The 26,339-nt window shown below is 40.0% G+C and overlaps 1 protein-coding gene across 20 annotated transcripts in view; it reads left to right on the top strand.

The window, feature by feature from the left end:
• Positions 1-26,339, top strand: part of LOC126850734 (protein turtle) — a 208,725-nt gene that overhangs the window by 150,418 nt on the left and 31,968 nt on the right. For 15 of the 20 annotated variants that reach the window (XM_050594005.1, XM_050594007.1, XM_050594011.1 and 12 more), the window contains 4 exons: positions 311-438; positions 1,054-1,230; positions 1,627-1,958; positions 10,196-10,329. In XM_050594005.1, coding sequence (XP_050449962.1) covers positions 1,073-1,230; positions 1,627-1,958; positions 10,196-10,329 — 624 coding nt within the window. In that variant the 5' untranslated portion in view covers positions 311-438; positions 1,054-1,072. Of the gene's footprint in view, positions 1-310; positions 439-1,053; positions 1,231-1,613; positions 1,959-10,195; positions 10,330-22,274; positions 25,866-26,339 lie in introns of those variants that run through there. The other 5 variants (XM_050594010.1, XM_050594008.1, XM_050594016.1 and 2 more) reach the window with 3 other exon arrangements.

The raw sequence follows: 26,339 nt of genomic DNA, 5'->3' as shown, positions 1-26,339 counted from the left end.
GTTTCGCCTATGCGGAATTTCAACTATCTACCAAAGGATTCGTTCGTCTGTACGTACACACCCGCACGGATGTGGATGTGTGTACGGATATATGTATTTGTTGTACAAAGTCATATCTCGAATGAAAAGCGATTGCGCAAGCGTATCTCGCGAGAGATAATAATAAGCTATTAGTCCACAACAATTGATATTATGCAATAAATATTTTTGCTGCGATATTATTTTTACTATCGAAAGAAGCGAGTAAAGATTTTTTACTTTGTTCCAAATATAGTGCTCCGCTGATGAATATTATTCTTTTGTGTTGTAGGTGATGAGAGCGACACGTTGCGGGAGTTGAAGCGGCTGGCGAAAAGGACGAGGAAGTGGCGAGGTTCGTGAAAATCGGCATCGGGGGCGTGCGATCCGGGCAGCGGTAGTAGTGGCGGAGCGGAAGGGGTGAGTGAGAGAATCTCAATTTATATTTAATAAAAACAAAATACGAGATAAATATAATAATATAATAAATTAGTAAATCTTGTTTAAAGTTTGCTTAAAACATTAATTATCCACTTTTGTCCCCATTTTCATGAAATGATGGGTTGATATAATTTTTTACTTTCATACACTCAACTTTTTTCTCTATTAATTTAAATTAATTTAACGTTTGGATGCCGAAAAATTTTAATAGATTTTATAACATCGAGTCTGAACGAGAATCATGTTTAATAATCGCGTCAGATAAATTAAAGTATATGCAAGTCAGATTTTATATGGTAAAGAAAATGTTTGCAATTATCTTCTTTTTTTATACAAAGATACGCAAATTTTTGAAAAATTATCACTCATAATTCGAGACATTTAACGTGCAGTGTATAAATTTGCAGCTATTACTTAATGTCATTTCGTATCCTAAGATCCACTATATATGTTCTTTACTCCTTATTCGCCGTCAGTACTTCTGGTTTATGTGACATATTGAGCGCCGTGTCATTTATCGGTCGTAGCTCACCTCGACCAACGATTGTTACTGCGCGTGCTATAGTTGTAACAGGCCTCGACCGCTTTCCGTAGGTACTATGGGAGCGGGGGTATGGGGGGCGGAGGAGGGCTACAAGCCACGGACCTCCCGCGACGGCTCGAGTTCCAGTGTAGGACCGGAGGAACTTGTTCGCAGGGTCTTCGGTCCCTAAGGCACGACAGCTACCATGCCATCGAGGAGAAGGCCGCGTGTGACGACCACGAGGACAGGTAAGCGATCGTGGATGTCACGTTGAAAAGATGCAATTTATTTGTATAGCCTTACATATAGCTTTGCATCGAGTCAGCTTTGCATATATTTTTTGCGCAGTTATCTTAGTACAACACGAAATGTGCGCGAAATAAAAAAAAAAAAATTACAAATTTTAAAACTCAAATAATCTATCCCTTTAATAACATTGATATGACATTTTGTGTAATAATAACATAATAAATTACATATGTAGAAAAAATAATAAAAAAGCATAAAAAGCTTTTTTAAAAATAAATCACGTGCTGATACAGATGTTGATTCATGAAAACAATTTGAATAGTTTTGCTAATCAACAAGATTTACATAAGTGATGAGGTAAAATCGCTTACCGTAAAAGAAGATTTTTTTCTTAGGAGGACTGACCACGAGGCGATCCTCGCTTCCGGTCAGCCCACCTGCACAGGCTGTCGACCGTATAGGCGTCAAGAGAACGAAGCGATTGAAAAAAAGGAGACTCTGAAGCGACGCATGCCCGAGTCAAATGGGATCGGTTCGGTTTTCGGTTACCGGAAGCTGCGGCTTTGTCTGGGCCTCTTCGAGCATGCGAATAGAAACGATGTGGAAGTGGAAGTGGACGACGAAGAAAAGACGCATCGGTTACGGTGGTGTCGCAGGGACTTTCGACGAATCGTGGAAGTGACGACGAGAGCTCTACTCCTTGGTATCGCGCTCCTCGTCACACCAGGTATTATTTTTGCTATCTCGTAGACAAGAATTCTTCGTTTTAAAAGAAAATATTTAAACTTTCTTAAAGCGAAAAACTCACTTCGGAAAATTCACGTATTTTATAAAGTGTACATATAATCAGAGTTCAGAGTCCAATCTGTTTTATTTAATAATTTAGTTTGCGCCAATATGTCGATATGAACTATTATCGTGTTATATTCTCGAAACTATGATAACGCTGCATCCTGTCGCATCCGGGAATCTCTTCATTTGTCCGCCGGTGCAATCTCGTATACGTTCCTCAATTAGCGAGAACCGCAAATTAGAGTTCACTAGTTGGCGGGACGTCCGAATGATCGCTAATGCCGTATCTCACGAAACGGGTCGTTGCTTCTCAAATCCGACGTGCCATGGGCGGACACCGGGATAGAGAGCTTGTGGCGTGTAATGGGACGTCAACCGAGATCGACAAATGAAGCGAAATAAGCTGGCCTAGCGCGATCAGATAATGGAGTATCGGACGAGAATGCCAAGTATGCTTAAGTAAAGATGAAACGAGCAATGACGAGAAAACTCGATTTTCGCGATTGTCGCAACTTGTGAAACTTTGAAAGATACAATTGCAAAAAAAAAGCTCCTATATCTTAATCACAGTCATATTTCTACCACGGGAAGAATTTATACGTTGCATAAACATTCATTATAAAAGCGTTTGTCGGTTAAAAATGTGAAAGTCAATATATGCCTCGCCCCTTTATTAACGACTGACAGAACGCCGCTTTCATCGCGTGTTTGTGCGAATGCATAATTACGCGGACGAATTTGTTATAATTTTTATCTACGACAGAGTGAATTGTATGAGCCTCGTTCAAACTTCGCGATCGCAAAATATTCTCTTTTGGCACCGTGCGCGAGTTTCAATCTGAAAGAATTTTCCGTCACGAACCGAAGCGGCGTGAATGGCGGCACCGTGAAAAGAGACTGAGCCTTTTATCGATGCTTTGAATTCGTTTCGATATACGACAGCTTGGCTGTTCGACAATTCGAAAAATGCTCTTCTGTCAAATACGGGACATTGTCATATCCGCAACGCGAGAAACGGATAAATGCGATAAATATCAGTTTTCTATCAACGTTATACGAAATAATAATGTTTATATATTCTTTTTTTTGCAATCTCCGCAATATTTTATACTATTACATGCAATGATTGAATTCAAATTTCGAAAAGAATTAGAACACTGTAAATTGAAGTACTGCGAATATAATTTTATGCGACGGTCTCATACAAAAGTCATAATTGATTTAAATAAAACGAGTACGGTTTCTCAATTGGAACGTAGGAGAGGCGGTTTTACACTTTGTATCACGTTCTGTTTTTACAATTATTCCGGCTGAAGTGACACTCTAAACCACGAGAACCTTAATCACGCCGTCGCAACGAGATTACTGACAAAGAATAAAAAAAAAAAAAAAAGAAAGAAACAAATAGAAACGCGCACGACATGCTCGTGTTTTAAGAGTTCCTTTTTTTTTACATGGACGTTATACGAGGATCCTTATGATGCTCGTTACTCAGCGCAAACAATTTCATTAAAACTCCGACCTCTCTCGCGAAGTCTCATTCAAAATATATGCACAACTGCGTCAACAGCACGCGCATGCGTTGATAATAAATACGAAAACTCACATTACCTTACAATTAATATACGCATTGCCTCGCTTCTCCCTCTCTCTCTCTCTCTCTCTCTCTCTCTCTCTCTCTCTCTCTCTCTTTCTCTCTCTTTCTTTCCCGCGGAGATAGAAAATATAATTAATCGCAGCAACTTTATAATATATATATATATATATGATTGTTTACTCCGATTATAATTTCTCTTTCGTTTTTGCGATGTCGAATATTTGTCATCGTGTAACTTTACGACGGTTTATTTTGAATGAAACATTGCACACGCGGGAGACGACAAAAGGTACATGCCATATAAATACATGCCGAAATACTGAACGTAGTTGGAAATGCTTATCACAAATAAAGTAAATATTGGAACGGTTATATCTGCAAAGTGCTGTTCTTAATCAAAATCATAACGATCAAACGCTCCAATTAATAATGCTGCTGCGGTTATTCCACAGTGGGCTTCATTAATTTTCGCAATCGTGGTATAATATATTTACATACGTAAAATAAAATACACATAAAAGAGAGAAATACATAATATCGTAGTAAACAATTTAAAATATGTGAAATGAAAAAAAAAAAAAAATACATGTAGCCTTTGGGGAGGAAATAGAATACGCATTTTCGTATATATGGATTCTCCTAATTAAATTCTACTCCACTTTCGCGCTCATGTATATCACGTTAACGTTTCGATGTTTAATTGAGTTCCAACGTCATATAATCCCCGGCTACACGGAGAGATGTACATGTATGTATTTCATTATTTAAGAATAACACATTACAAAAAACACGCTTGCGAGAAACATTACCGGAAGAAACAGGAAACGCGAATACGAGACAGGCTGCTTTTTTTCAAGAGCTTCGCAACAAATTCAATGCTCAAGAATCGTCGATAAATTCCACGTGCTTTGCGACTGTACGTGACGGATGATTATAGGTTTCTTCCTCATAACGGCTATCGAAGCGTCGCAGATGGCGAACAAGTTGCAAACGACGTGATGCGCCAACTTGTAAGGTACATTGCCCTTGATAAATATGATTGCGCACCGCTGACGAATCTCAAGATAACACGCGACGATTTGATCCGCGATAGTCGATATTTCGCGATGTTGTTGTCGGAAGAGGTGAAGATCCCTGATTGTGAGGCATCTACACACATGTTTTTACGCGCACGATGAATATGATGTTAGACGGAGAGTTGCATCGTCATCAGAGATTACGTTTTCTTCGATCACGACCAAGCTTCATCTTTAAATCAGCAAGTTACGGCGCAGTCGTTAAGACTTGAGGAAAGATAAATAAGGATTTTTTTTTCTCCGTCTATTTCTAACAGGGCTCTCATGGCAAACGCACGTACAAACCTCGTAATAGTGCGGGTAAAATCGATATTGATGGGGCGAAGCTTTCGAGGTGACGGTTGGTTTCACGAAAAAGGATTTTCGTGTTTCATGTCGGGCCCAAGCTATATTTACCGGTTTCGTTTATTCGAAATAATTAAAAGCTATCTTTGAATCCTGAACTCATTAAGATAATAGTATACTCGTTATCCCCGCTTAATTGCTCTACCTTTCGCTTCATCCAGTCGGGTGCCTCGCGTGCGGTACCGTCTCAACACATATCTGGCTATTTAGCTTACACGAAGCATGGCGAGCTGATGGAACGGTTCGCCAATTTCACGCTTCGGTGGTATTTGAAAATTCGTTGGCAAAGATGAGAAGTTATCTCGTGAACTCGTTTTAATATTCTCATGTATTCGAATGAACGCGAATTCTTACAATGTACTCCAAAATACAATAAAAATATAATAAATTTAAAAATAAAAAACATCCTTTAATAAAATATTTCAGATTTAAATAAATTTTATATACATATATATATATATATATATATATATATATATATATAAATTAAATTAAAGAGAAATAGAGCATATAAATAAGTCTTATTTAATAAATAATTAAAAATTTTTACACGTATAAAATTTCGGTCACAAGTTTTCCACCGAGTAAGAACAAATTAAAAAACAGTTTTAATTCGATATTTGTTTTAGTTTCCAAAAAAACAGAGACCAAATATTTTATTTCAAAACACAATAAGAAAATAACGAAAATAAAATATTTCGTTTTTGTAGCATGTAGTGATAAGCTAAATTTTTTCGTGTTTTATCCGTACATCCAGCTGCATATACTCCCCACGAAACATTCAAATGAATTGCTCAATCTGTTTATCTCGCCGAAAAAACAACCGCGAAGTAAAAGGCGGTTTGCCAAAACGACGTGGAAGTGATTCCGTCTAACTCTCTCATCCTCCATCCCACCTCCTCTCCTCTCCGAGTTAACGGGCTGTGAAACGGAAAAGTCTTTTCCGCGCATAAAGAGAATTTCCGCGCCGGTTGCTCGCGCCTCCTTCAGATTTTCGATGATCAGATAATACGACTCAACCGGGTTTTCATTCGACTATAAAGTTGAAAAACAAATAATTCGTAGCGCGTTCTCGCGCATCAATTATTAGGGCGCAGCAAGATTTATCACGCGCAACAGATCGATGGATCCTATAGCGCATGCGATGTATGCCGATACTACCTCGAGAAACGCTCAATCATCATTGGATGAGATCGGCAATTTTCCACTATCACGAGACGTGACAACAGACATTTGCGTGTATCATTTCGCACGGTAACATGTTGCATAAATCCTGAACAAATAACTGCGTCTCTCAGCGTTTTAATATCCCAATATTTTAATATCCGTATTTATAGATAAAGATTATGTTAAATGTTGGATTTCACGGTACATAAGTCTCTTTCCAGGCAGTTGGTTCATTCAATGGACAAATTAGCGCACATAATGATGATTATAATTATCGCGGTACACTATACATGTATATAGACGAAAGGCGGGGAGGCTTTATTTTACGAGCTCGCTTTCCGGAGATAACGAGGTGTTCCCGTCGCGTACACGCGCCCGCACACGCTGCAGACAGACCGTTGAAAATTTAATAACAAGTAACAATAAAAACGGTTATTTGGATGCGGCGTTATCCCAAGAGAATCCCGGCAATGACGATAATGGCCGCGCAAATGCTGCGTCAGTTGCGCGTCCAAGTTGAAATTATTATTCGCGTCGCATACACCAGAAGGGCGGACTAAAATGGATTGTGTGTTGGACGATCAGAGGGCGTTAGGCCGGTTTCATCGTACGATATCAATAATATTGTCACGGTTCTCTTCCTGTTACGTTAACAACACACTGCCTGGTGCGCGATGAAAATGTCATATTCAATGCGAGAAAAAAATTTAATTTCAGATTAAATTAGAGACACGAAAGAAACTTTTAACAATTACAAAAAGAATGAAAGAGAATCTCGAATCAAGATATTAGTTGAAAAAAATCTCGAGGGATTATGTATCGCGACACTTGAATGTTTCGAAGCAATTTTCGATCCTCCAAAAGTTCTCAGAGTATCAGTCTCGTTATTTGGATTTATTACATTTAAACGATCGGAAACGTCGAGTATGATGTACGAGTTAGTGCGACTTTTCTCCTTCATGGCGTCGAATGTTCCCGGATGTCGCGATGCGCACATTTTTTATCGAGAAAAATGTGGCAAAGTATCGAACTTTCGATGGTTGGCACCAGAAGAAACCAGCATCCATGATATTACACAATGGATATGGCTTCGAAGCAATGTGTCCACATCTGTCTATATAAATATGGATGTGCATCGCGAGACATATCGTTCGCGAGAGAGAGAAATATTTGATTCAACAATATTAATATGACAACGGCGGAATTATTCAGGAATGTAAATGTTTTAATTCTGATTAATATTTGAAATTAAGAAAATTTGAAAATGCGTATTTCATGTGAAATATGATTAAAATAAAATTTTCACTCATTTGCTAAATTTGTTTAATAAATTTGATACAATTTTTCATTAAACATTGTGTCCTAGATTTTTATTATATAAAATGCGCGACATATAATATTACATTATAACGATTTTAATATATAATAAACATACGAGAAATAATGACACATGTCATAATCGAGACGGCGCATACAATATTCAATTCAATTTCATCCTGAAATCCCCTCGTACTTTTTCTGAACGATGAAAATATCTCCGATTTAGAACTCATCTGGCACCGTAGTCGTGAAACGCGTTTTGGAGGTTTGCATACGCCCGAGGAGAGATTTATTACGGTCCCCTTTGTCGTACGCGCATACGAGCGCCAAAAATGTGTCGTATTTGCAACATCGGGGGGATCTCAAAGGGGACAGCTATCAAAGTCGCGTCCATTATTTAAAATGGATGCCATTGTGCTTCGGGATCGCTGCCGCCTTTCGCGCGATTCTCTCCCCCTTGATGTTAGCGATTTTCTGCGAGTTTCAGTCGTCAGCTTTTCCGAGCAACCGACGTTGCAGCAGAGCCGCTTTGACGCAAGCTTGACTGTTCCTAAAGTTAGCTGGGCATTAAGCAACGTCGCTTCTGTAGATGCACAATCTACGCAAAGGTGAAACCCCCTTGCATAGTCGCAGTTGCAAAACTGTGTAATGGGAATTCGCACTTTGAGCGGACCATATAGTTGCATGTTCGTAAAAATTGAAGAATTTAATCGCGTATGTTAATTAATATAATAATTCATTATTATATAACTATTGTTAACATTTTGAAGCATTTAAAGTAAATTTTATAGTAATTTTATCGTAAAAACATTAGCAATATATTAGTAATATATTTTATGCTATTTTATGCAGCATTAGAAATATATTTTTTTTTAATTGCAGGATACATATCAATCAAATGTAAGTCGTTTCGTGACAAAATTTAGATCGTAATGGCAGTACTGCATTAAGAACTCGAAGAGAACAGTAGTTTGCAAAGTAGTAAAAAGTCCATGAAAATGCGGCAGCTGTTTACCGCAGTGAAACGTTAATCGCGACGGCCGTGACGCAGCAGCAAAAGGCCAGGATAAAACGAAAATGGAAGGTCCGCGACAGATTCGTCCCAAGTTTGCTTGTCAGCAGTCAAATCGATATTTCCTAGTCGCGAACTTTTCTCCGGACGCAAAGTAGATCGGCTGTCATTCCCGATTTGTGTTTTCTCGATCGATAGAGCTTCTTGCGACATAGAACTTCGCGATTACTTTTGCACGAATATAGCAGAGACTGCACTGATATATTTCGACGAATTAATCCAAGTATTTGGACTTTTTAGTTCTCGCCACAATAGACTTTCCCCTATATGTTTTGACAAACTCTGTCCATGTTTTTTACCATGCTTCCGCGATATTTTTCTTTCTCCAGCGATTATTTGAAAATAATATAAGTCTCTTTTAAAATAAACGTTTTAATTTTTGTATTGGTCTTTTTTTTTTTTGAAAGATAATTATGTCAGAGCCAATATGAGCTATTAGACTAAATATTCGTACGCTAAAAAAAACATAACATACATTGTTGAAAAATTTACTAAATAAATTTATTTTCGAAATAAACAGAGTTTTATAAATGTTTCATTAAAATATCGTGATTAGAACGTCCACGTTTAATGATAGGATGTACAGAGTGACTCAAATGTTTGGACCCATCCTGTATAAACAATTTTCATATTAAAAATCAAAAGTGCTTTGAATTTTGAGTATCAATTTACTGCGACAGTAATGCTCTTTAATTCATTGTGTTCCTTGTTTTCACTAAGAACATTAATTATTCCAAAGGAGTTTCTTCCCCTCAGACTCCCCTGTATTATTCTTTCCAACGTGTTTATCATCGTCGTTTCATCGCGTCACGGTATGCCGGCTACTTTTTTTCCCCATCGGTCCTGACATTCCCCGATATATAATTTATAGCGATATCTCCCCCATTCGTAAACAGGGTCTAAGACCGGCAAAAACGAACATATCGAGGTATGCTAACTATCCGTCGATATCGCCCTAGAAAGGATTCCGCCAACGGAACATCGTCGTTATCACGCGCGACACGCGAAGGGATTTTTCTGGCCGAGCGCGTTATCTCGAGCATACAAAATCGAGGTCGCACTCGATCTTACATAGCATAGAGGTTAATGCGAAGTTAATCTTACGCGGCCTCGACGTTATTCGCGTGCGGCGTCGGATTTCCCCGGTTCGCGGAAAAGAGAGCATACGACAACCATTGCCCCTGATTTACCTTTAATGGCTTTTAATGCCTTCCCGTTGGAGTACGAGCGACATTAGGTCTCTCGCAGTTTTCTTTCCGCGACAAAACTCTTGTGACAAAAATCATGAGCTTCCGCACGTTTTGTCGCGGACGCAAAATGTGAAAATTTTGAATGGCATTTGGAACGAGTGTTTCATCCTGTTTTTATCAGCTTTCATCATTTTTATAGCGCGATTTGACAGCTGACGTTTGCTTGTTTATCGTTCAATTGAAAAATAATCGCACTAATATTATTAATAGTAATAATATTATAATAAAAAAAAAAACCTATAGAAATGGGAAATAATGTCTTTTTCCTCTTTTAAAATTCCTGATAAATAATTTCGAAATATTCATTATTATATTACTAATGAGACGAGATGATCTTTGTTCCAGGACTCTGCCAACAAGACGCGGTGCACATCACGGCTATCCTCGGGGAGAGCGTTGTCTTCAACTGTCACGTAGAGTTCCCCGGTGAGCACCCAGTGCCCTACGTTCTCCAATGGGAGAAGAAGGTAGGCGACACGGTACGATATCGGACGATATCGCCTCTGCTCTCTATATCCGTGAGTTAAAAAAGACGGGGGCACTCCTCGAGTGCGCCACGCTTCTGGAATCAAGCAAGCTGCTAGTATACCATCGCGACGCGATTTTAAGCGATGTTTTAAACGAAGAGAATCGCTCAGCGTTATATCGAGCGAAGAGTCTCCTTTCACTTCGCTTCTTCCGGGCAATTGATGCACATAAAATCGCAAGCACGCCTTCCAACGCCATTAACACCCTCTACGCTTGTCAAGAATTATTGCAATAGCACGATATAATTTCGCATGATTAATACTGATACGGTAAGGTACAAAATAATGAAGACAGCGTGAGTAATGGAATATAAATATAATAATCGTCGGCAAGAGTAATGGAAAAATCGACGTTTCAATCGAGGCTTAATCGAGAGACATACTTCGCCGAGGTATCTTAAATTTCTTCGGATGGAAATCCACTGGAAATTATCGCAGTTCACTCGGCGCGCGCTCACTCCCGTGGAAAGAAATTTGCACTTCCGAGACTTCTTTTTTAATTCCCCGATTTAACGTTGCATAATCGTGAACTGGGGCGTGAAGAGGCAATATGGGAAAAAGAGAGAGAGAGAGAGAGAGCACACGGACGCGACTCAACTTGTCGTGCGTTCGAATAAATAGCTATTTTCCATGAATTCTACGAGTTAACTTTTCTCTTTGATTTATGAATTAAAATCTCATTTTCAAAATATAATTAATAGAATTGCAATTTTCTCAAAAGATTTCAAAGTTTTCCTAATACATTTCGAGTAATATATTTTGTAATAAAGTTTTTAAAGAGTTTTCAAAATTTTTCTGTGATTAATTTTATTATAAAATATATTACTCGAATCGATTTGGATTAAAATGAAAAAATTATGACCGATTTGTGTATTAAAATGTAAAGTTATATCTTTGGAATTTTGTATATTTTGTATTTAATCGCGCCAGGATTATCGTCACTTATCTTTCATTTTAGTGACAGTAATCAACAAATTTTTTTAATGTTTTAACAAAATATATCCAAGCAGAAATGCAATTACATACTAACCGAATATTTACGAAATGTTATGATTTTCGTTGAAGCAAGCTAGGTGGTATCAATGGCGCTGGAATGTCCTCCGGAATTTTTTCCAATATTCGCACAAAGTTATTTAACAATGAACGTTACATATGGTTCTGCTAGTAAGCTTATACGAGAGCTTGAACCAGTGAGGCAGAGCGCAACGGAGGGCACACGTTTTTGAAATGTTACTGCAACGTTATTGTTGAAAGACTTTAAATTGGCCGTATATTTTCAATGATTTGTTGGCTTTACGCGCTTATACGTTTTTCCGTTTATCGTTTTATACCTTGTTTGATTTAAATTGGTGGGATCGATAATGGCGAACGGGACACGCCTTCTCGTTCATGCGAACGAGCGAGCACCGCCGCAAGTTACTCGCTCCAGTAGAGTAAAAGTAACATACTTACGTTGTCACAAATGTATCTCATCCGGACCGGAGAGGGCAGAGCACATTATGTACGATCAACTAACGACGTCATCCGATCATTCAATCAATATCAACTATAAATTAACTCCGAATCATACGAATGCAAAAGACTTTCTTCATTCATACGCATCTCATGTGATAACCACATACCATCGCGATATACATGTGTACATGGAGCTGTCAATGCGGATGCGCGATGAAAATGAGCGCTCCATTGATTCGTACACGTAATTAAGGAACAAAAAAATTAAAAACTGCTAAAAAATATTATACATTCAGTTATAAAATGTTGATGTTCTGACAGTGCATCAAAAGCTTATTAGAGTATAAACTTGTGATAAAAATTATTAATTAAAAATCATTGACATCTGGCTTTATTGATATATCTTTGACATATAATTTATCAATTGAAACCAATCTATTTCGAATATACGATCTTTTACTCATAATACGATTACACGCAAAAAGTACGATGTTTTATATATCGTAGAATCACAAACTGTTTTCTGCGCGTCACGAATCAACGTGTTTCGCTCTTTTTCACGTGCGCCCGCACGAGCTCGACGACGATACTCGTGGTAGATTCTTCATGGAGAGTTCGTTGCACCGTTTCGAGAGAGAGAGCGGAAGAGCCAGTCCGGTTGTGACGCGTGTAACCTGGTATCCGGGAAACCCACGCCGGGCCGCCTACACGCTCGTAAAGTCGCACCACGACTCGTTGCTCGTCTCGTAAGAGAGAGATTTTCTTCCCGATTAAATATAAGTATCCTACGTTGCGCGCGTTCACGACTCGTCGCGGCTCTTTCGAACGACAAGCTCGCCGTTTCACGGATCTTTTTTTATCCCCGTGATATAAAAAAACGGAAGAATCCACTTTGACTATCGGAGTTTTACATGCTGCTCCGTGCATTTACCATATTTCATATGAACCTGTCATATAACGGATGTTCCTAAAAAATAATTTACTCAACGAATCTCATGGTATCTTGCAACAAAAAAAAAAAGAAGAAAAATGATAGATATATATTTATTTATTTTTTTTTTAATTACGTTAGAATATTTAGCATTTTAATTACTTCTCTTTGTAGTACTGATGAAATGATACGATATTTGACTCAGAATCAACAAACATATTCTGCTTATTGAAATTGACGTACAACTATGACTCTTCGTTTCTTTCAATGTTTCAATATCTATACTAGTATTTCGAATTACTCGCGCGGAACGCTCTGCCGCGAACGACGAGCTCGTCCATCACGAAACAATGCGGAGTAGTGCACTTTCCCACTTCTATTTCGGGAACGGAAAATTGAAAAATCATGTCTCTGTCTCTCTAACCTCTGGTGCCTTGCATGCGTTGTCGCTTGCGCACGTAGTGGTGATGGTGGCGGATTTAATCGGAGAGGGAGACGCGCGGCGTATGGCTCGAAACACGTGCGGTTGTCGCGTAAAAATATCTCGCCGATGCGGGGCCGCAATTAAATCGCGTAATTGTACGAATCGCGACGTCGAATCTAGCCGTAAATCGCACTGTGTGACCCGCTGCGATTCATATGCGATCTTGTCGCGAAAGTACGGTATAAAAGTTATCGCCCGATGGTGCAACGCACTCTTCCTGCGATCCGGACATTACCGCTGCGAGCGCACGATATGTCATGCGCGTGTGTAGATAATCTTGCCTGTTGTGCTAGTGTGTAATGTTATTATCTCCCGTATATTTCCTTATTATGTATTAGTTGCATGCACGTTAACGCGTCGCCACGAAATTGTACCGTCGCGTTGCACTTATCGGCCTGTCTCGCGATCAATATAATACAATATCCCGCTAATCTGGTGAGCCCACTAGCGCGAGATATCATCTCGCCGGTCGGTAATTGCCGGGAGAAATAAATTGATAAAATTAAAACACGATAGGATGCTGGTCGTGCGCGAGACCGACGTAATCCAACGAATTATAGCGCTCGCGTTATCGACGACGAACGGGCGACCAATGAAAATCGTATCGTGAAAAAAAATCGATCAGTGCTTTTAAATGTATAATTAAAATGCGGGCGAAATCGACGTCCAACTTGGAGATGTCCAGCGCCGGATGGCACTAACGACACTGGATCTCGAAAGCGCCTGCATCGCGTTGCCCGGAAACGCATATTAACCGTTGAATTCAATATTGACTACGCAAACTTGCCATCGTCCAGTAATTAATTAATTGATCGATCGGCCGTGCGGGACAACACTATGATCGCTCACGACTGGTTAATAATCTTAAGCCGCATTCATGCTTCATCACATACGCCTTCAAGAATGTAGTTATGACTTTATAACGATCAGTAGCAGCAGCCTTCTAATAAGTGTTGTGCGAGCGTATTTTGCACACGGAATCAATATGATAGAAATTAATCGTAAACATAATCGTGTCGTTGTATCGATGGTTATGGAACATCATGAATTCTATAAGCAAATCTTACACGTCGGAAGCCATGTAACGCGGTAAACAAGTCTTTTATTCGATGCTGACGTATCTGCATCGAATTTCGGTTGCGTGCATAGCTTGATTAAATCAAATGTCAATTTCCAATACAATTGGTTCATAATCGATATGAAATAATAAGGCTCAAATAGGAAAATATAATAGAAACCGTAATGTCTTTATCACAATAAAATATTTTTAAATATTTTAAAATACACATTATAAAAAAAGTGTATTCTTGATAGCAAGTCAAAAATTAAATATATATATAAGGATCATATTTATATGAAAAAAAAAAAAAAACAGAGACGTGTATATGCATTTTCAGAAGAAAAGTATTCTATCTCATCTCATTCCCGAGTGTCTATACTTTCGGCAAAAAAAAGTGTTCTCTATATATATCGCAAAAAAATTTCAGTACCGCTTTCTTCGCTTTCCAATCTACATTCAATCGTTTCAGCAATTTTTCTATTAGCATTAATTACCGTGTCTCGGCAAATCACTTCGGGAAGCGCGAGCCCGGCCGAGGTCAGTTCTTCGTGGTCGTTCTTTTTCCTGTCCCTCGGGAAAATGCTTCTGAAAGCGGGGAGATTTCCAGCAGCGGAGCGAGATGCGCCCCGGCCATTTCCATTTCCAGACGACTCGCGGCATGGAGAGGGAGTGACGGAGGGAGAAAGGGAAGGAGGGGGCATCGCGAGGTTCGGGGGTTGGCATACAGCGAGGGGCTGTTTTCTTTTTTACGCGCAGCATCGCTGGAATCTCGCATAAATCACGCGAGAAACCCGGGGCTTTTGAGCCGCTCTCCTTCATCGTCTCGACCACCTCGCCTCTCTCACGATTCGAACCCTCGCCCTTTCCCTCCTCCTTCCGCACCCGTTACCGACCACCCGTTCCCTCCCTCAAACCGTCGCTTTCACCCTCTCTCCTCTCCCCCTCTATCTATGGCGCTGCGGCTGACAACTAATTTCTCTTCCCGTCCGACTTTTTTTTGCACCCCCGCGTTCTCGTCCATGGCGCGAAACTAGCTTCCTCCGCGGGTACCATTTTTTCGTCGCACGCGGTTGACGCGACCGCGAGGTGCAATGGCTCGCACCGCAATTGCAATTAACGGCGATAATTAAAAGGCTACGATTCATAATTAAGAGACTCGAAAAAATTCTTAATGAGAAGAAGTGGAGAGAACGCGTTGTACAATGTCTTTCATGGAGTTTCGTTTGCAGAGCCATTTTTATTTTGCAAAAAAAAAAAAAAGTAGTTGACGCAGAATATTTGAATAAAAGAAACTTGTCGCGAATATTACTATCATCATAAAAGCGCAAAAATGCAAAGATATTTACCTGTAAACTCATATTTTTTTTTTGTATTGACACTATACCAACAAATTTTTTCCTGCAAGGCGAATCAAATTAGAATCGTTTATCAAGCGCATGTCATAGTTTGCTTTGCGAAACACGAGCGATTGTCAATACTCGAAATTCATATTCGCGTATTCGCGCACATTCGTCATAGATATAAATACGAACAAATACAGAAATATCTTCTAATTCGGGCGCCGCTAATTGATTCGATGAATAAAGAAAAAGCACTCTCGTAAATTGCGGCTGAGGTGCGTTTCTCTATATTGTACCTATGATTCGTATTCATGGAGAAAGAAAATACATTACCTTCGATTTTTCGTCCGAAACCGCAAAAAGATCGAAAAAGAAAGAAAAAAAGAACTTTTTTTCAAAACTTGTTTGAAAAAAATTGGATGAAAGTGCGCGTAAAAATCGCACTAGACGGCGGTAATTTCGATGGCTTTTTTATGAATCCAATGCACACACATAGGCGGGAAAGAGACGATATGTCGAAATGCATTTTATTTGCCCTTTGGCCGCTCTCTGAATCATGCGTGAGCGAATCCGCGGCGCATAAATCCGCATTAAAGCCGAAGTTTGTTTTGCAAACGCATGAGTCTACTCGCCAATGTCCCTTTTGCAACTAGAAAGCAGATTGCTAGCTATTCGCGACTAACGCTTCCATCGACTATCTCTCACGCGTTTCCATCTGCTTTGAATTTTACGTCACTCCTTTTCCGCGTGTATATTTTTCTTTTCAATTATTCCACGTATGCACGAAATGAGGTACTCTTGATTAAATTACCTTACGACAAACAGCATTAAACACACACGCGGAACATGAATTATATTAAAACCGAAAGAGAGAAGCTATATATATATATATATATATATATATATATATATATATATATATATGTATAATTGCGATGGGAATTTTTCAGAGACAGTTTTCACACAAGCCGCAAAAATATACTTCAAAATGAAGAAAAAACTTTATACGATTTATTCGATTTTATAATATGAATTACACGAGTTTTAACTTTAAATATCTGTCGATTGGTTTCACTCGGTAAGCGACTAAAGAATGATCATTCAAAACCATGTTATAAAATAATTCTCATTCACGTTAAAGTCATAGGACGGGGCGAGTTTTTGAACGTCCCTTGTAAAAGGCATTGTGTAAGAGAGCAGTAGTACGTGCTGGTAGAAACATGCATTTGCATACGCGACAATTTGCATTTATGTGCCCTCTAACTGGTTCGGTCGCGATGAAACAAAAGGGAAAAGAAAAAAGCGCAAATTCCCAGACCGTGCGAAATGGAGAAACAAAATTTCGCGGAGGATGGCTCGCGCTCGCATATTTGTAATCCGGGTTGCACCCGCACCCGGTTAAACTTACGTGCACGCACGCATTTATCTCGCGGCTTTCACGACACGGCATCCACACCAGGTGGCATCCCGTGATGAGATTATGCGGCGCGCCGCCAACGTACGTGGAAAATTAACGCGCGCTCTCTCGACAGAACGAAAGGTGGGGTTCTATTGCCGCTCTCGTTGGAAGGTTGACTCTACGAACTTGCCGGAAGAACAGGAGTCTTGCGCAGTCTGTATCTTGTTTCACCCGACGAATACCCGGAATATATATTGAGACTGACACAAAAGCACTCTGTGTGTGTGTGTGTGTGTGTGTGTGTGTGTGTATAATAATAACATGCGCTTACACGAAACCATTATTCACTCCGCAGCCACATTAATTGATGCGAAAGAAAAATATATGCTCGTGCAAAATATTCAAAAGCGCGCTTCATACCGTAATCGACTTAATTTCTGTGCTTCAGATGAAATATTTGCATTATCTGTCATTTCTTGCTACGTGAAAAATATGTATTCCGTAAATGATCGATCGATAATTGTACAATCCTACGAATTAATATCGTGTAAAGCTCAATTTTTTTTACATCCAATTATGAAAAATTACGACTTTCTAGAAATTCGCGTTATTCTCGTATTGAATTATTTTGATTATTTATGAGTATCTGCTTGCTCTCTTGTAGCTTTCGATGCCGCGGGTAACAAAGTTACCAGCGAGAGAGCAATCATTTCCGCCACGGAGGCGCGTAATAATAACGAATAATTCTTCGGTTATAGCTGCGGGCTTTTAAATATTTTTGTGGCGTTGCCATACGAAACACGGGCACTCCAATGGAATTACAGCGAAGCCGCGTAAATATAAGTGGAGAATGCAAATTAATGCGCGCACTTCGCGGCGAGAACGCTGACTCTCATTGTTTCACTCTCCGGCCGCCTTCACCTTTCCTACCAGCTACTGCTTCTTTTACCTTAACGAGCACTCTCCACGAGGGACGTATGTTTTTCCATAAAGCCGACCGGTAAATGCGCCCGTTCGCTAATACATCGGAGGGGGTTGCTTCTCACAGGAGAGAGCGAAAGAAAGAGAGAGAGAGAAAGAAGAATGGAAACAACGGGTGGCATTAAATTTGTAGGAAGGGTTGAAGGGTTAGATGAAGGTAATGGAGGCCTCTCCTTCTTGTTTCCCGCATTCCTTTATTTTGAAAGAAAAGTGCCGCGAGTGGCACCGGATGGGGGAATGCCGGTTAAGGACGGTGAGTAGATGGTGGATATATCTCATCACAGACGAAGGGATAGAAAGGGGTAGAAGGGAGCGCGACGTAATTTAATGAAACAAATGGAGACACGAGTCAACTGCGCAAACACTGGAAGGAAAGATGGGATGAATGGAAGGTAAAGAGGAAGGGGAGGTGGAGCGAAACTGGCGGAGCACGAGCGAGATAGCGGAAGCTGAGATAGAGCGAAAGCAAGATTGGGATATAGAGAAAGAGGGAGAGAGAGAGAGAGAGAGAAAGCATATGAGAAAGAGAAGGGGAGAGAGAAAGGGAGGACGAGACATAAGAGCGTGTTTGCGCGCGAGAAAGAGAAATAGAGTCTTCCTGCAATTCAATTTCACTGGCGCTTCCACTCGGGAGGCATTCACCTCCATCAGAGAGACCGACTTACCCGTCCTGCCGTCGCGTCCAACTTTGCTTCCCTTCCCTCCCCTTTCCTTTTTAGAAACCCCTCTGAGGTCTCTGAAAGTTACCCGCAACCTGGCAGGTTTCCCTCCCGAGTTTCGACTGAATATTATCCACCTCATAGACAAGCGGCGTCGTTCCCTCGCGGAAAGTAAGGTGAAACCCCTCTCGGCGTTCCAACTATCCATTTATTTTTTCTTTTCATTCCGTCGGCGAACGTAAACCACAAAGGTAATTATTTTTCTGTTCCCTCTCGGTGCGATCGTAATGAAAACAAAGCAACAAGGAGATTCTCTTAGACGGGGATTTCTCTGACTGACAGTTGAAGCATGTGGAAAACATTAATTTCCTGTAACATTAAATGCGCCTTACTTAAATTATTTTAATTTTCATCATGTCAATCTTTAATTATAAACAAGAATTATATAGAAATATTCGTGAAGAAAAAAATGAAAATGAATCATTTTTATCGATCATATGTCTTTTCATGACATCATACTCGATCGCTTGAGATACCTTCGAGACTACGCGTCAAGTATTAATTGTTAGTAATTTATTCCGCAGCGAATTATACCGTAATTTGCAATCGCGTCTCGTCGCGCTACAGGAACGCAAAACGGCATCGTCATGCAACATAGGCGACACTTTGCCGCGGCCAATGCAGACGAATCCGCGCGGGGTTAGGAGGTCTACATACATAATGCAGAATGCACGGAGGTCAAGCTGAACTGCTCAACTGTGTCAGGGTTACAGTTCCTCACTTGCGGTCGATCCCCACGTGCGGTTTCGAGCCATGACTTTCCGAGTCACAACTCGCTCCTCCTTTATCATTTTGACGTTTGTCTCTCGTTAGCTCCGCTAATTGGCGGTCTCGGCTTTTCCTTTTTCACATTGTTAATATTAATGCAATTCTCCTGACGCGGTTAACGAGATAATTAGCGGTCGCAAAATTCCAATATCCTGCTCAAAAGAATGAGTCTGTCAAAATCGCGATTAAAATCCGGAGTAATTTTCATGGGTTTATATAAATGTTTCGGGATAATATTCGCGCCTCGCATACAGAATATAAGAATTCCGATAAGGAAAAATAATTCTAAACGTACGATGGACGCGAGCTATCCATTTTTATTTCAATAACTAAAGCAATTTTATGAAAAACAACAGCATATAATAATTTATTAGGTATTTCGAGAAATGAGTAGTAAAGCCAAGTGATAAGAGCAGACGGGATGCGTTCACATATAAAACAAAAAATTTGAATTCGACATAAGAGCAAGCGATGTATCTCTAGTAGCTTAAATTTTGCGCGTATCTCACGAGTACATTTCATATAATATTACGAAAGTGTTTCGTAGAGATGTTATGTGGAAACCATCCTGTGTGCTTTCGTGAAATTAGACACGCGAGATTTAGCCAGACAAGCGCGAATCAGAGATCGCAAACGGTTATGATTTTCGAGTGAAACAATTCGTGATAGAAGCCGATGTAAGAAAATTAAGATCCTTATTATCCTGGACGCAAATGGCCCAGCAGGATCGAGAAGCGAAATTGTACATCGCATCGCGATATAAGAGCACACATACACGTTCGTATACATAAGACGACCGCAGACACACGCGTGGTATTTTCGTTCATCGGATATGCGAGAGAGGATTCCTCGGCGAAGATAAACAGTCGTCGAGTGTTTGCCCTGCCGAGACAATTTTCTCGCCACCGACGCGACTATGGAAAGTGGCACGAGATGTCTACCCTATCTATCCTTCTTTCTGCAGTCTGCCTTTTTCGCTCTGGAAATTCAATGAGTCATTCGAGAACTCGCGATTTTACGTACGACACCGACACACTTTCCACCAGGACACGTCTCCGCTGTTTGTCGCAAGAAGAAGCTCGCAAGTAGCAAACTCGTCGCACGTGTGTGTACAAGTGTGAGTAGATCTATACGAGATATCAGATCTATCTGTGTCATTATGTGTCGGGAATGATCCGCAAAATAGAAGAACGTTTGCTGAAGAAATAAGCAGAGAATATTGAAAGAAAAAGATGAAGAATGTAACCTCGCATTTTCTTAATAGATTACTCGCAATAATACAACTTGATGTGTTGAGATATACGTAATAGATATTATAGGATGAAAAATATGTGGCTCTTTTCGCGCGTAAAACTCATAAAACTCGCCGAGCTCTACAATCGAATAGCAGATGCTCGATCGATCTCGCGTTAAGTTAATCGCGCGTTAACAAGAGTTAAAGTCCGGAGGGACGAACTTTTAACTCTACCGATCTCCATCGGTCTAAGTCGGTGGCAGTTCCGCAAGAAGATACATAATTCATGCACGAATGCAACGTCGAAATTGGATTCAGTTAAAGAATGGCATTACGCCGTAATACTCTTCGTCAATTGCGAAGCGCATAAAGCCCCATGCGATACTTTTGCCAAGTTGCCTGATCGTCCTTTAAATTCGCAATTTGCGATCCCGAGAAGCACGGCTCGTTGCAACGACGTCGAAAACGTTGGCAGCGCGTTTACAGCGCGGAGCAGGTGCCACTTTCCCCTCGGTGGAATTAGTTCTCACCGAGAACTCGATTGCCATTTCCCAAAAGTGATATCCAGCCCTCGTAAGTTCCCGAACCGAGCGGTCCAACTTGTCGCGTATAAAGCAAGCGAGTTTCGTAAAGTGCCGGAGCACGGATCGCCTTCCCCCTGTCGTTCCAGACCTCTTCTAAATAAGCTCGTGAAAATGGCATCGATTTACAACGCGCTGCCCTCAAGGAGCTCAAGGGCTCGTTCGCGCAATCGTTTCCAAACCTATTAATAAACTCTGACTAACTCAACCGTGCAAAATTCGAAGAAACTCCCTTCAACAATTCAGCATAATGTTATAAAATCGTGATCGATTTTAAAACCCACAATCCCTCGTATTGTTTTGGATGTCGGGTTTTATAAATCGACCTAATTGAATGTTGATACAAGATATGTAAATATGTCGCAAACGTAAATATTGATTGTTTGTCTTAATGAAGCAGCGACGAAACGGTGGAAATATTCGAAAACAAAAATTGCAATATCGATAAATACGTACAAAAATGGGGAAAAGTGGCAATTGCAGCTTGGATTTCTGTGGAGAAACGCTTTAACGGCGAGAAACTTAATATGCTGAATATCTTGAAGGCAATGGTATGGAAAGACGTGAATGTAATATTAAACACTTCAAGAGAAATTCGTGGAAAGGCGTGGTTCAAAGCCAGACTGGCATCGTGTGAGAGAAGCGAAACGTATTTGCCTTAAGATCACGCCAAAAGTAGACGAGTTTTCCAGAACAAAGTTTCTGTGAAACTTGTACGTAAACTGAAAGAGTTCGATTAAATATTGATGCAAACATTGGGCAAAAGTACCGTAGCTAAGTGTTGCTTACTCAAAACAATTTGGCAAAACAAGTATCATCTTCCAAGAGTGTTTCAACGAAGAACTTGATATTACTTCCACCTTACACTGCTCTGGAATATTTAATAAATCCCTGCCTTAAAGGCGTCGTTCAAAAAGGTTGAGTAAATTAACTCGTCACATATATATATATATATATATAACGGTAGCTGCGTTAATATATAATCACGGGCTTTTCATTTTGTTACTAGAATAGAATTTTTTTTTAGTCAACACTTACGGAGAAAAATTCAATTGCATGCCCTAATAAGATACTAAATAAGATATAAAGTCGCGGCGGTATCTTTTTTTCGAACAATGTAAATAATGAATAAAACATAAATGTTTTATGTCATATCGATGGAAAATATCGTTCCGCATTTAGAAAGATATTCTGTCGAATGCGGCTTGCGACAGAAATAAATCGCGTGGCACAAGGCTATTGTAAGTCCTCTATCTTTTACTATCACGTTTTCGTTTTAAACAAACTTGCGCAAAAATAATATTGACATTTCAAAAGTTATCGATTAAAGCGGTCGTTGCCTTTAACTTGTCGCTTCTTGAGGAGGAATATTAATAAATGAAACTTTAAAAAAATTTGAATTTATATTTTACATTTAAATAATATAATGTCATCCATTGTTATCATAGTTCCATATTTGTGGAATTATAATTTCTCTCAATGTCAAAAAAAAAAAAAATAATAATAAAGCATTGCTAATGCATTTAATCTTAAATAGAATCTGGATTTTAGCCAAAATAGAACATATTCAAATCATTTTCTATTGTGTTGCAAGACTGCTACATGCTTTTCCCTTGTAACACGACTCACGCATATACATTGTGTTTCTTCATAGAGTTCCTTCAACTTTGCGCTAGTTACAATTCACGGAAATTATCGATCTTTAATAAGATTTCTGTAAAGAAAGAGAGAGAGAGAGAAAGAAAGAGAGAAACTAACCTGCTACTTAGTGATCCTCTGAAATATTCATTAACCGCTATAAAAGATGTAGTACTCATAATTCTATTGTGGCTTTAACTGAACTATTATTAGTCGATAATAACCCGCGATAAAATAGAAATGATAAATTCGATTCTACGAAAATCAAATCGAACATTTCAAGCATAATCTCGGCGAAGGTTCATGAATTTTCATGCAGACGACTTAAGTCGGCATGTCGATACGTTGCATAATAATTAGCATCACTGGAATATAAGGGTCGTAACCGCAGTTTATAATATAATAACACATTGCATATATTAATAACGCAATTAAATATAAATCTACCTAAAGCTTACATTAATCCTCATGTCAGCCAGCTTGCGGCATGTTATGTATAATAACTAGTATTATATCAACAAAATTTAATATTGAAAATGTTAATATATATATACGCACACATGTCTACGCGATTATATTATATTGGAAGAATAAATAAAATTGTTAAAAGTGCTTTTCTCAATCTTGATCGGGCCACACGTCAACCGTGTTGCGCTATTTCGAGAATACCAATCTCTTTCATTAACATTTAACTCGTTCGGCCAGCCTCGGGGCTCGATCTCCAGAGGATACAGCAGCCATCTTAAATATCAACCCTGTTACAGCGCGCCTAGCCTCGCTTCTCGATGTCGCTCGGGGAATGAATTATCAAAATTTCCGCAATAAACTCTGCAGCCGAGCATCCGATGACCTAAGCGGTAGTATCGTGATACGCATAAGAAACTAGGGGATGTGTTCATCCGACCCTCGCATGATTCTCGCTTACGCTTGTCGCGGTACTATTTTGTATTAGTCTCCCTATTATACGCCATTACGTTGCACAGCAAACGTTATGTCCTGAATTATTGAGTTCCATTTACCGAGGGTTGCTTCGACCAGAGAAATTTTTCATTACGTAGCTTGGAAAGAATGGTTTTCAACGGCTTAATTGATCTGTTTTCTCGTTACGAGAAAAGAGACAATTTGCATTTTCGCAATTTGAGAATATTGCGTTGCGTCAGCTGATTGTCAATACAGATATATATATATTTCGGGAAAAAGTTAATCGCATACTTTTGTTAAAACGTTCCGACACGACGCTCGGTAAAATGTCTTGATCAAGGATGAAAATAGACGCTGGAATGTTTACAGTGCTGGGGAAATAAGACAAACGAAGTTACGGCCGCATTTGAAGTTTATCGATACTTTGTTGCTCGCGCATGCGGACGTTCCACGGAGATTGAATTATCGATACGCGTTGCCTGACACGTTGAATCGAGGGAGGTAGCGCGCCGCATTCTCCTTTCAATAAAGTCACTTTATCGGCCAGATAAATATTATTAGCCAATAAGCATACTCACGTCGATACTCGGTATTTCATCGTATAAAGCGCTCTTGCTATTCGCGTTCTTTCAAAGGACACGATATCTCCCCTGATCCGAATATTATCTTTCTATAATATGAAAAGTTTATCATTCCGATATAAAAATATTTCGAAAGCGAATATCGTACTTTTCTCCGCACAATCTCTCTGTTCTACTTTATAGAAAGAGGTTCCACATTTTTATAATAGGATCATAAAAATGTAATTGAGAAATACGGTTTTTCTCCTTATTCAAAAAATTTGGGGCGCGTACAAGACCGATCGTGTTAAATTTTATCGGCGCGTCTACCTGATGGATGAAACAGAGAGAGAGAGAGAAAGAGAGAGAGAGAGAGAGAGAGAGAGAAAGTGTGGGCAGAGTCGCATGAATAAAGTACGGGAATGAAAAATAAAGCGAAGGCGAGTGACCCACATGACTGTCGCGCATACGTGTAAACGCTTGCACTCACGCGAAAGAGAACGACTTATACACTGAAAGCGCCTCTCGTCCAACGGTAATCCGGGGACATGTACACCACCCGTTGAAAAAATTCTTTTTTCTTTACCCTCCTCTCCTTTTTTTCCCTCATCGAATCTGTCTATCTTTCTCCATTCGCCGCTGCGCCTCGCTATCATTGTCCACCCAAATCATCCGGTCCACGTTAAGAAAAGGAAGCGAGAAAATAGGTTTCGCGCCCCTCCAAAGTGCCATTCAGTACGGTAATTTATTCCAGTTGTACACGAATCTCCCCTTTTGTCGGGCTCCTTTGCCACCCCCCCGGAGTACTGTTGCCTTTCATTTCTGCCGTTCTTTATCAAGAACTGCTCCACGTTGATCCGAGTTTCCTCTCTTTCTCGATTTCTCTCTCCGCCCCTCGTTTCTCTTTGGCCCCTTTTCTCTGCGCGTACTCTCTAATTTATCTTGTCAAGCTTTCATTTTATCCATTATGGGTTTCTTTCAAGTCGCAAATACTTGTTGCGCAGGTGCGATTGGTATTATGAATTTCGCGTTATGCTAGCTCTAAAAGCACTTGGTAAAGGGAAGATCTTTCAACGAAAGGATTTTTCAGCGAAAAACCATCCTTGCACCTAAAGGACATTACTAGGATGGAAGGAGCGAATGAGATCCAATGATCTTTTCTGAATACTTTTAGCACGGAGCGACGTAAATCTATCTAAATCGATATTCCGCCACCAGCCGGTACGGTAGACGCACAATAACTCTCGGCTTCGCAATATCGAACGTGGCCGCTCTTACGTGCTGCCACCCGGGGAGAATAATATTGAAATCACGGGAGTTGCACGTCGTCGTCATCGGGTCGTCGGTGGTCGTCGCCGTCGCAAGTAGGCCAGCAGCTCGAAATAGAAACCGTCAACTGGGGCAGCCAATGTCCAACGTAAGGCACATTCGTCGTCGCACGTTCGCGGTATTTTCTACGTTATATCCGACGTTTATGCCCTCGTCTCTCCTTATTTCCGTCTCTCTTTCCCGGTTTTTTCTCGTGAGATTGGACGACTCGAACCGCCAGCTGCCAAGTGCTCGAAATATCGCCACATTGTCCCCGCACGTGCCAAATACGGCGATCTACGTGCGTCGAAGCGATTTACCGTTGTATCGAGTAACGTCTCACCATGACTGCTGCAATTTACACACGGAGCTTTTCGAGCTTTTCGAGATCCAATCAATTCTGTGAGGGTTCACATGCGCTTTCGATGATCGAATCATTATTATAAAACCTTTCGCCAATCAACACGCCAATCGTGAAACGCAATCGATTCGCGCTGCATTCTATTGGAATTTTGTCAGTGATTAATATCGCTGTTTCCTCCTGGAAATTTTATTCCCACGACTTGGTCGATTAGAGGCAATT

The sequence above is a fragment of the Cataglyphis hispanica genome, chromosome 7 (genome assembly GCF_021464435.1).
Source record: "Cataglyphis hispanica isolate Lineage 1 chromosome 7, ULB_Chis1_1.0, whole genome shotgun sequence".
Classification (NCBI taxonomy): domain Eukaryota; kingdom Metazoa; phylum Arthropoda; class Insecta; order Hymenoptera; family Formicidae; genus Cataglyphis; species Cataglyphis hispanica.
Note: the sequence above shows the minus strand (reverse complement) of the source record. Positions and strands in the feature narration are given on the sequence as shown.